This window comes from Plectropomus leopardus, chromosome 7, assembly GCF_008729295.1.
Source record: "Plectropomus leopardus isolate mb chromosome 7, YSFRI_Pleo_2.0, whole genome shotgun sequence".
NCBI classification, from domain to species: Eukaryota; Metazoa; Chordata; class Actinopteri; order Perciformes; family Serranidae; genus Plectropomus; species Plectropomus leopardus.
In genome coordinates, this window is record NC_056469.1 from 16,683,647 (window position 1) to 16,694,963 (window position 11,317).

The following is an 11,317-nucleotide window of genomic DNA, read 5'->3' on the forward strand; positions in this document are numbered from 1 at the left end:
AAAGAAATCAAAAGAAAAGAAGAGTAAACAAAAAAGAAAATGATATTATAATAATTTTGTTACATAATATTAAAACAAGTGATTATGACAATGATATTGTTTTCCCCTATCTATTTTCTTTTTCCCCTTAGCTTTTTAAAAATAATTTTTCAGATCTATTATTTTGTGGAACATTTCTTACTGTGTTGCTCATTGCCTTTCCCCCCAAGTTTCTGAAAGAAATTGCACCAGTTTGCTCAGGGTTCATAGGTTTAAATACTTTTGGCATCTGAAAGCAAAAGAAAAGTTTATATCGCTTTTGTTTAAAAGGCTTAATTACATAAATGCATACAATATAATAAACACACATTCAGCTACACCTATAGTGATACAATCTTCCATCTCAATAGTAGCTTTCATCTGCTAATATGAAGTCTGATGCAAAATCCTGCCGAGACATGCCCTCTTCAAAAGCCAAACGATAGAGCCTTTGTCCTTTGGGAAACTCCAAAAGTGAAAACACCAAGTAACCAAACAACTAAATACATAAATTGTGGGTTGTTGCGATGACTACTTGAGAAAGAGTGGAGTTGTGACTTCTCATGTACACCAGTGATCCTGCTGCGTAATGTGTTTTTCACTGTGTGGGTTGACCTCACGTTTGCTTGAGGTTAAGGGTGATTGCTCTGTGCTCCTGTCTTTACCCTGCATCATGATAAGAAGGTCACAACAGCATCTGTCAATAATTTAGGGTTGGCATGCAGTTTTATAAAATCACAGGCTACTCCCTCTGTGCCACTGTCCACCTGAAGCTGAACTCCTGAACTGTGGAGCCTCAAACTTGCAAACAAAACAGATCTGGAGTTCCTCTATAGGTAGCACATTATTGAAATTTGGGTTAATGTTAGGGCAATGGCATAAGTATAATTTTTTTCAACCCTTTAAAACCTGGATCAACATCAGGTTTCCTGTACTGAGCTCTGACACCTTTTACAAGGTAGAAAATTATGTTTTAAAAACACTGGGGAAAAATGTCAAGAAAACTATATTTTTAATGAACAGAATTGCATATTTAAAATTATTTTACTGAGTTATTTGAATTTTCAGTTTTTAATGGTAATTTTCTTATACTTTTCTAAAAACATGTTTCTTGCTAATTTTTGTGTCATTTCTTCATAACATGCTCCTTACTTCCCATTATTTTGAAAGAAATTAAGCCAATTTGCACGTGTCAATGGGTTAATGTGTGTTTTTTTGGTCAGCAACCTATTTTGCACTATTGAACTAATCTAGTGTGACATTTGGAAACACATTTGAAGTGCAAGTGTGATCATACTTATGACAAAAGTGAGCAAAAACACTACTGGCACTGACACTACTACTGCTCAAACAGTAACAGGTTGTATCATTTTTGCAGCTTAGTCATTTTCTGTAGTAAATTGAAAAAAAAAACTGTTGCGTGAACTCATGCTGCATGAAGTTAAAAGAGGAACTTCTTGGAATTGGATGGGGTATTTTTGTTCACTGATCATTACACAGAATCATACATTCCTGAGACATCTGACATATACAGACAGAATATGCCAAAAGGTGCATAAGTGGAAGCATCGCGACAGAATGGCTAACAACCGCAGACCTGATTGCAACCTTAAAACAAAAGGGAATTCATGTACTCACCCTGAAGCAAATCTAGGCTGTAAATCTGAGCAATTTCATTTTTTAAAGCCTGCCTTCCACATTCCTGCTGCTTTTGTACTTCAGTTATATCCCTGTCAAGTATTCACAGTCCCAAAACTGAAATCTATCCCTTGTAAAAACATGGAGCTACAGATTAGTTGAATAATTTGAAGTTACAAACTTTATTTTGAACAAATAACAGGCCAAACCAGAAGATTTAAAGGAACCAGAAAACATCTTACAGTTTAAACAGGCTTTAGATGGAGGCATGGACTTAGGGGAATGTTACTTGGAGAGGCTGAAAATCATTCTCATGTCCCCAGAGGACAGCCCTACCTTTCAGTGGGGAAGCAATGTTTCATCTGAGATTGACTTCATGGTCATATTTCCTTCCACATGGTTTCTCTTTACTCTTGGTTTTCAGCCCCACTACCCACACATTTATACATCTGTGAGACACGGTCGTGAGCTAATTTTTTTCTTTTCGTTTTTTTCCTCCTCCTTTTTGTTAAAAGAAATTTAGGAATATTTTAGTGGAATATTGCCAAACATGATGAATGGACTGTTTCCTCAACCTGTGTGTCTTCACATTTCATGAACAAACACACTGACACTGAAAAATGAATTCCAGTGTGAATGATGCATTCTTGTTAAGTTCATGTGAATCAATTTGACATCCTAAATAAGCAAACTTTTGAAACAGCAATTTAACAGATATTGATCTGCCAATAGAAGCAAGCTTGTTGCTTTGGAAGTTGACTTTACAGAATCCATTCAACAAATATGCGCTACATCAAAACTCATTTATTGCTTGATATGAAAATATACAAAGGCTTTTCCAAAAATGAAGAGTTAATTTTCATCTCTATCACCCCCCCACCCCGAAAAAAACAAAGGCATTTCAGTTCAATTTTGGATTTTGCTGAAAATAAGCTGTAACAATCTAACATTCAATGGAAATCTGTAGACAATAAAACTTCAACATGTTCACACTTTGTTTAGCAAGACAATTTTCACAAATAAACAATTGCCAGAACTAAAAAGCTATTGTTAGGCGATAAACAACCTACACCACAATCACATGACGTCGGCTTTGCCACCACAACAAGGCCGTAATGACATGATCGATGTGATGACATTCTGTAGTCACAATTAGCCACTTGTTAGCAACCACTTAAAGACACGTTGAAGCTTCAGAATTTACAAGTGGGGTATTTACAGACGTGTTTTATATCATAGGGCAAAAGGTGAAACTCTCTTACGCTTGACTGACTGATAGACGAGGGAACTGGAATTTCTAAAATGTCAACTCACCCAACCAAACCCTGTCTCCTAGAAATGACATTTGTATGTAACTGAACTCTCTTCTTCGTTACATTGTTTTGGTAATGTAATCACCGCGATTATGTTGAGAATGGGTTCTGTCAGGTAAAGAAACAAAACATTCTTGTTCTGCGTAGGCTTTGGAGGGAGGGAGGTGGTTGGGGAAGATGGTGGGCTTACATGTTGGACCTCAAGGTTTGTGTCAATTCTTATGCGCAAACAATAAAAGCACTCTGGTTAATGTTAGCAAAAGATTGTGACTTTGGTTGAACGTTAAGAAAAAAGGCAATAATACAAAAATAATGCTGTACTGCTCACTACAAGTGTATGATGTATTGCAAGATTGCCTACAGATGTAGCTACTGTGATGCCACTCATTGGGTTGTGGACTGCTTTTTTGAGGCCGTGAGTTTGGCTTTTTGCCTGTTGCCATATCGTTTTTTGGGGGGTAGAAGTGACCATATTTGGAGAGGGTGCAGCTTTGAAGGAGTGAGGGATACTGAGGGATAGACTGTGGTGATGCCTCGCAGAGAGCCAGCCTCAAGTGGCCATTCAAGGAACAGCAGTTTGTCGCATTTGGCTTTATTTCTCCCGGAAGTTGCTGCTACATTCAGTATCAACATTTTTATGACTTCCCAAATGCATTGATTGGCAACATTTCCTCATTATTTTCATAAAAAATCTAATTTGCGGAACATTATTTTTCCCTCAAAATGTATTTGCTCTTTCAAATTACTTGTGAATGATCAGGCTTACAGTGAAAAGTCCTAAAAGTAAGTAATAATCAATGTCTTTGATCTCAAAAACAGGTCTGGTGTTTGAGCAATTAGCCAACGAGGCAAACAAATCCAAAAAGGGCTAAACAAAGGCAGAGTCAAAGAAGAGTCCAAAACTTACAGGCATGAGAAAGCTAACATGAGGAACATAATGCTCGAACACTTGCTACAGGAGACAAAGATGAAGTGGTTCAGAAAGTGGGGAACTTTCAGCTTATATACATGATGTGAGGGTGAGATAATGAGACACAGATGTGGCAGTCAGACACAGGTGAAACACATGAGAGCAGGGGAGTTAATCAAACAGGAGGGAAGCTTGACAGGAAGTGGGGACCTAAAATGATATAAGACAGAGATTAAACATTTGAAACCTCAGCAAATTATTTCTGTCAAAAGTATGGGAAGAAGGCAGTAAGCAACTAAAATAAATTAATAAATAAATAAAAAGAAAAAAGAAAATTGCAAGAAATTTGTAAAATGTACAAGAAACTTACCTGAAAACTGGTATTAAAAAAGAACAGAAAAAGAAATCAAAAGAAAACAAACACACACACACACACACACACAAAGAAATTACACTGAAAAGGTGTCTAAAAAATCATAACAATTTTATGACATAATTTTAAATATGCAATTATGATAAATATAGCAAGTAATTTTCTAAATCTACTAATTCCTTGCAATTTTCATAACATTTCTTATTCAGTTGCTTATTGCCTTTTTCCCCCCATGGTTTCGAAAGAAATCAAACTAATTTGCTTCAAAGTTTTATATACTTGTGAAGGGCATCTGAAAGCAGCACAAGAAATATGATGTTTCTCCAGGTTTAAAGGGGTTAACAAATAAAAACTAAATTAGGAAATGTTTAGAATATAAAGAAAAACATACAAACATGACCTGACACATGACATGTATAAACTTTATTTCTAGGTAACAGTGCTGAACAGTCAGACTAAGGAGCATCCTTGTGATCTGCACTGCAGCGGTTGTTCTCACAGTGAAACAATGAAGCTCAATATCTTGAAGTGATCAGCTTCACACAGTGTGGGCTGCTAAAGCCTGCCCAACCCTAAAAAACTGAGTCCCCCACTAATGTACACACACACCACACAGGAACTATGTCCTGCCAATACTCCAGATGTGAGGGGGAGGAAGGAAGGAGAGAGAGAAAGAGAGAGAGAGAGAGTGAAAGAGTGGGAGACACTACATGTGGCTGTGTACACGCTCTCAGTCCCAGCATGAGTTCAGAGCAACACCCTTCTTTGTATGTGTAGGAGGACTCATGTCTCTGTTATCATTGGCTCTTTTTTTGGAGGGATACATAAACATTCAGCTTTTGAATATTCATCCCCACTGAGAGATATTTTGCATCAGTACCCCAAACAATCATTCTAACTACAGGAAACAGTTGAAAATGTGCTGACCCAGTTACTTTCTTCATAACTCGCTCTCAATCTGAAGTGAACTGTTCAGCTCCATTTGTAGCACTAAATGACATTACTGTATTAGCTAAAGTCTAGACGGTATGACTACTTTGTTTAATTTGGTCTTGAGGAATACATCCTCCACTTCTCATTTCTGTGCTTAAATGTGTTTTTTGAATTTTCTGCTGTATAGTCTCGCAGCAGAACTTAAAGGCAAAGCGTTTTGCTGGTGTCTGTAGGGGATATTAATAGCTATCCCAAGGCTATAGTTTGAGGGAAGCCTTCAGAGCCCAGGGCTTGCCAGAGTTCTTGATTTACCAACCAAACATGCAATTATATGTGTGCCGCACAAATACCAATTTGGGTGTGTAAAACAACTAGTGGAGGTTTAAAGGGAATTTGGTTTTAGTAGAGGGTGATATATGCAGTTGGAGTTTGGGGGTTTATTATTCACTGCAGCAGCTGGGAGGGTGGGGGAGCAACCTGAAAGGCACAGCTAAAATGCATGCATGTCTGCTTGTGTCCGTGTGTGGGACAATGTGGTACTAATGACATACTCCTGCTCCCAGCATCACTGTAATACACCCAGTATTTTTCGTCGCTGTGGAGTGCAAAACACTGTGAGCTCACAGCATTTCTAAAAACACAACTCTTTTTGTGTAACACTGGTATACCAACTGTTGTGTTGAAACTCCTAGGCTTCAGTATCGCTGTCACAAAGACACAAATAGTGGGAATCTGCTGCGTCTTAAAACCTCAAAGGTTTGTTGATCTTGTTGCGGTGCTGACTGGAAATCAAAACTGTGTCTCACGGGTGCGGAGAGGTCAGGAATTTTGTTTTTCAAGCCGAAACCAGTGCCAACGGCTTTTGCCCCTATGGCTGACTGACATTTTTTTTCCATGAAATACACCACACACAAGGAAAAAAAGCTGAACCTCAATAGCCTAAACCACTTCCTTAACTTCGTCCCTACTTTCAACCACAACGCCTGGTCCCCCTCTGCAGACCTAAGGGATATGAATAATCAGCCTGGGTTCTGTCTGACAGCAAACAAGCCTGGCAGTGCATAAGTCGTACAGTGCTTTGACACAGTGCTCTCTCTGTCTGTCTGAGGATATTTCGAGGTACAGTGGAATGGGATTAGGGCAACCGGAACTGGTTTAAAGGGAGCACCAGATGGAGAAATCAATGGAACTTTTGATCCTTCTCATCTATTTAAACCAAGGGTTAGGGTGGCAAATGCTGAGGGAAAAAATAGCCGTGCCATTATTTAAAGTCAATGGCATTTTTAGATTGCTGCAAAGCATTTATCTCATTTCTTAATTCATCCAACTGATCACATCCTGAATGCTGTTTTGCACATGTGCAACTTAAACAGTCATCTGGGTGTCATATGTTAGACTATTAAAGCTGTTCAGAGCAATTAGCTCAGGGACTCTCTGCATTTGTTGCACATTTTAACGATTCTAGCAATTTACTTTTCTCTAATAAATGCCATTGAAATATCCTGTAACATTGTCTTTGTTGAAAACGTAAAGGAGAACTACACTCATTTACAAAATTCATCCATGTTATTCCTATGATCTAAGACAATGCATAAAATACAAGTAAACAACTTAACAAAATTAAAAAAGTAGAGTGCCAAAAGTACAATTTGTGATGTCATCAAGCATAAATCCAAACTGGGAAAAAACAAAGGTTACTTAAAGTCCAGCGAAGTAAGATGATAATTATAATAAAATAATTCATTGGAAACAGCAGCAGATGTGGATCAAAAACCTCAGTCTTCAGTCTGGAGGAGCAACGTCAACTAATGTCTACTAAACATGCCTCGAATTGAATGTACTGGACCAACTTCCCCTTGTTTTTAGTAATGATCCAGATTTTCAACAGCGTTTCACTAGAATTCTGAGTACAGTTGACCTATGTGTAGAAAATTGTAGATTAAGTCAGCAAAAGTTTATGTTAGCCTGACAGCGGTGCATCTATGTACAGAGTTAAAATATAAAAGACTACACATCCTGCCAAAAACAAGATGGCAGGTGTTTCAGTTGGTCCACTAGACTTTTGTACACTTTCATCAGCTCACCGCGTAACACCACTAACGTTGGTAACGTTTGCAGGACTGGAGGATGAGGTATCTTGTAACAACAAGAGTGTAGTAATCACGTGATTGTAAACAAGCTATAGAATAAAGCTCATATAGGGTATGAAAGAGAAAACGAAGATTCTTTGAGTCTACCATTTTTATCATTATGTAGGTCTTTCGAAATCTAAATACAAGAGTAAACAAACACAACAGAGAACACATGTAACCTGAGGCTGTTTTATCTTTGCAGATAATAAGTTGCTCAGCCGAACGCGCCAAGTCATTGCACTTGATTACAATCAAAGAAGCAATGATATGCAGGTTTTAAAAGAATGATACAGATTTGAGTGTGCCACACTGTAATGATGGGGGGAGGACTTGCCTGAGCTGGATGGGAATGCGTTATATTTTAGCCTTAAGTGTATAATCATAGGGTTTGGTTAAATGCACCCTCGTATTTAAATGTTTTCCTGTCTGGTGCTGATAAACACCTATGCTCATACATGAGTAACAGAGCCTGGTCTCTCAACCATTGACTCAGTCAACAATGATGTGCAGTTTTGGAAAACAGATGGAGTGCTGATTTCCTTTGAATATTTCATACCCAAGCCAGAGAAGTAGAGGAAGAAGATGCATTGGTTTCCCAAGTGACTGACGAGACTGAATTTCAAAACAGGATTGTAAAATGAAACCTTCAAACAAAGTTCTGCTTTATAGGGAATTCATTTTGCTTTTAACTCACTGAAATTGTCTAAATGGCTCCGAAACTTGTATAAAAACAAAATGCCAGTAAGAAATTTTTTAGTCATAGTAACTAAAATGAATGAAGATATTAATGCTTTCAGTGTCAACAAATGACACTTCACTGTGACATACTGGAAACGGAAAATGCTGACACTGTATAACATTTTCTGACTATTTTAGATTTTCTATGTGAGGGTGTGTCATGTAGAGGTTGAGCAATGTAAAAGGTGAAAATATTAACATTTCATGTATTGCAACACAGCTTTGCATTTTTCCAGCAGCTTGCTGATAAGTTGCCAGCCTATTTTGTATGAGTAAGCGGAACATTGAAATAGTAAAATATGACAAGTTAAGTTCTTCTCTTAGTATTTTTTGGCTCTCTGGATGTTGAAAAAAAATGGCACATTATAGGAGAGTTTCTCTCTGGCTCAGAGTGTCTTTAACCACATGAATTACACCCACATACCAAGTCTTACTCAACATCCACAAGAGCAAATATGACTTTGTAGTTCACTCAAAGGCAGCATGCATCTCATATCCTGCATGTAATTGTATAATGCAAAGAAAAACATTGCCATAGTGACATAGTTTCATCGAAAACATACTGATGCCACAGTGAGCTCAAACTTAGAGCTATGACCTCAAATCTAATGAAAACCACTCTGACTGAATGCATACTGTGAAAGGGGAATTCCACATGTTAGTGTTTGCAATTCAGATAGTTTTCTCATCCAAGCTTTTCTTCCCCCAGTTTGTTTTTCTGCCTTACTGTACATTAAACCCAGTGTTCTGGGGAAATGTAACACATGTTTAGTGTTTGAGGTGTACCTCTGACGATAGACGACCTTGAGAAAAGGAGATAAGAGGGCTAAAATACCTGATACTAAGAGGGCGAGGACACATTAATGTGCTGCCCTGACAGACAGACAGACAGACAGACAGTAGGCATGAAGCTGTTCTTTCTTCTGGCTCTCTTTGGAGGGGCAGGTATAGTATAGAAATGATGGATACTGTAAAAGTCTGTTTGTCTACGGAGAATTAAATATGATACATGATAATACACTGATAACATAACTTTCACTGTTTTTGTCACTTTTTTATTCTTATGTTTCAGCGGCAGTTGCCCTGAGGGAAGATAACAAGATTGTCGGAGGATATGAGTGCCCAAAACATTCTGTGCCTTACCAAGTGTCTCTCTTTACTGGATATAACTTCTGTGGCGGCACTCTTCTGTCTGATGAGTGGGTGCTCTCTGCTGCTCACTGCAAATCAAAGTAAGGAAGATTATCCAAACCAAAACTCTAACAGCTGATGGATTCATATTGTGTGTCTTAAGCAGAAAGAGCACAAAGTCCCCCTAATGGTGGATTTATTTCTTCCAGGTCAGATGTAGAAATTCGCCTGGGAGAGCACGACATCTGGGAACATGAGGGGACTGAGCAGCACATCATGTCCTCCAAGTTTATTCGCCACCCTAACTATAACTCCCGCACACAGGACAGTGACATCATGCTGATCAAACTGAGTCGCCCTGCCACTCTGAACAGCTATGTACGCCCTGCGAAGCTCCCTACAAAATGTGCCATTGACGGGACAATGTGCCACATCTCTGGATGGGGGAGTCTTCGTCCCAGCAATGAGGGATGTGAGTGACAGAGCAATTATTTGACTGTGTGAGAAAGCTACAAAAATGCATTTTTTGCCATTACTGTATATAAATGTATATATATTTTTTATTTTTTGTTATCAATTTTTTTTAATTTTATTAACATTCATTGTGTGGCATGCAGCAATGGAAAAAGTCACTCTAGTAATGAGTGCCAGCCATGCACACAGTCAATGTTTAAAAGAAGAAAAAAAAAGTAATAAGACAGATGTAAAACAAACAAACATCTACTTAAAGGGCCCCCCCAGCACTCACTGGACCCAGACCAACAACTTCCAAGAGGCTTTCAAGGTTCACTGAGACTGAGCGCCGAATCTCTATTGTTGACTCCTTAACCACATATACACAGGCTGTTGACAGCTCTGTATGATATGTAACAACATCAAAACCCACACCAAAAAAAGAGAGGGGGTAGAGTGGCTTCCAGTGTATTGCAAACTATTTTTTTCTGCTGTAAGCCAGGTTAATTTAGCCCTGTTTTTGATCAGTGTCAAGTGTAACTTCAACAGATGATTTAGAACAAAACCGTCCAACAAAGCCTGTTGCAATAATTTCCGAGAAGCTGGTCACTGGAGAACATTCACAAAAAACATGGCAATAAATACCAACAACTTCATATAAGACAAAGTGCAAACGGATCAACAATTATTTTCATCAAACAAGGCTTTTTGGGCATCAAATACACTGAATGTATAAAACTATAGTGTAGTTGTTGGCTTTACAGTTTTCTGAAGGCTAGCTAGGTCTGGCATCAGCCTTCCATAAAGCATTTACTTTCAGGGGTAAAACCACTCTTTTTCTGTCTTTTCCAGCAAGGTTCCCTGCTAAGTTGCAATGCCTGGACGCCCCACTTCTGAGCGACGACACGTGCTTTAATGCATATCCTTTCCAAATCACTGAAAACATGATCTGTGCTGGATTTTTGGAGGGAGGGAAGGACTCCTGTCAGGTAATATCATGGCTGCTGAGACACAAAACAACTGTTTCTGCCACTTGATGTAAAGAGTGAAGATAATTGTTCTTTTTATCTATTTCCAGGGTGACTCTGGGGGTCCCATGACATGTGATGGAGAACTTCAGGGAGTTGTGTCTTGGGGCCATGGCTGTGCTCTGAGGAAGAAGCCCGGGGTATACACGAAAGTTTGCAATTACATCTCCTGGATCAAGGACACCATGGCGTCTGGCTGAGCAGCTAAAATATCAGAGTATTCACATGTAAGCCGGCAGTAAAGTCAACAATATGATACGCTGTGTGTACAGTGTGGTTTTTACAGATCTATATGTGAGTTCTTAGAGTGACAATGACAGCGAGTATCTAAGAATACAACAGCCTGTGTGAAGAGACAGGAGCCTGCCTCCCACACGCATGCTTTCACACAGATAGACACAAATACATCAAAACGTATCTCATTACAAATGAGATACTTTCTTATCAAATGTATCAAAATAAAATACAAAATACTTGGATGTGTATTTAATCAAATTCAAATATTTTGTAATTTGAAAATGCAAAATTCTGGACAAACTGACAATTTAGGCATTTTGTAGCTTCAATATTGGTCTGACCTTAAGCCCTCTGAAATTAAAAGAATTTAAAGATGAGCTCTGGTTTTTACTCACATCATAGATTTGATGTGG

General features: G+C 38.4%; 1 protein-coding gene across 1 annotated transcript; it reads left to right on the top strand.

Moving 5' to 3' along the window:
* The first annotated feature begins 8,932 nt into the window (after positions 1 to 8,932).
* On the top strand, positions 8,933 to 10,900 carry LOC121946114 (trypsin-3-like). The gene is made up of 5 exons (XM_042490553.1): positions 8,933 to 9,000; positions 9,128 to 9,287; positions 9,396 to 9,658; positions 10,492 to 10,628; positions 10,718 to 10,900. Exons 1-5 carry the CDS (start codon positions 8,961 to 8,963, stop codon positions 10,865 to 10,867), a joined length of 750 nt encoding a protein of 249 aa, XP_042346487.1. The 5' UTR covers positions 8,933 to 8,960; the 3' UTR covers positions 10,868 to 10,900.
* Positions 10,901 to 11,317: the final 417 nt, after the last annotated feature.

Coding starts and splice junctions, on each gene's coding strand:
- LOC121946114 (XM_042490553.1), top strand. CDS start 8,961: ATGAAGCTGTTCTTTCTTCTGGCTCTCTTTGGAGGGGCAG. Junction 9,659..10,491: donor TCGTCCCAGCAATGAGGGAT/GTGAGTGACAGA, acceptor TGTCTTTTCCAG/CAAGGTTCCCTGCTAAGTTG. Junction 10,629..10,717: donor GAGGGAAGGACTCCTGTCAG/GTAATATCATGG, acceptor ATCTATTTCCAG/GGTGACTCTGGGGGTCCCAT.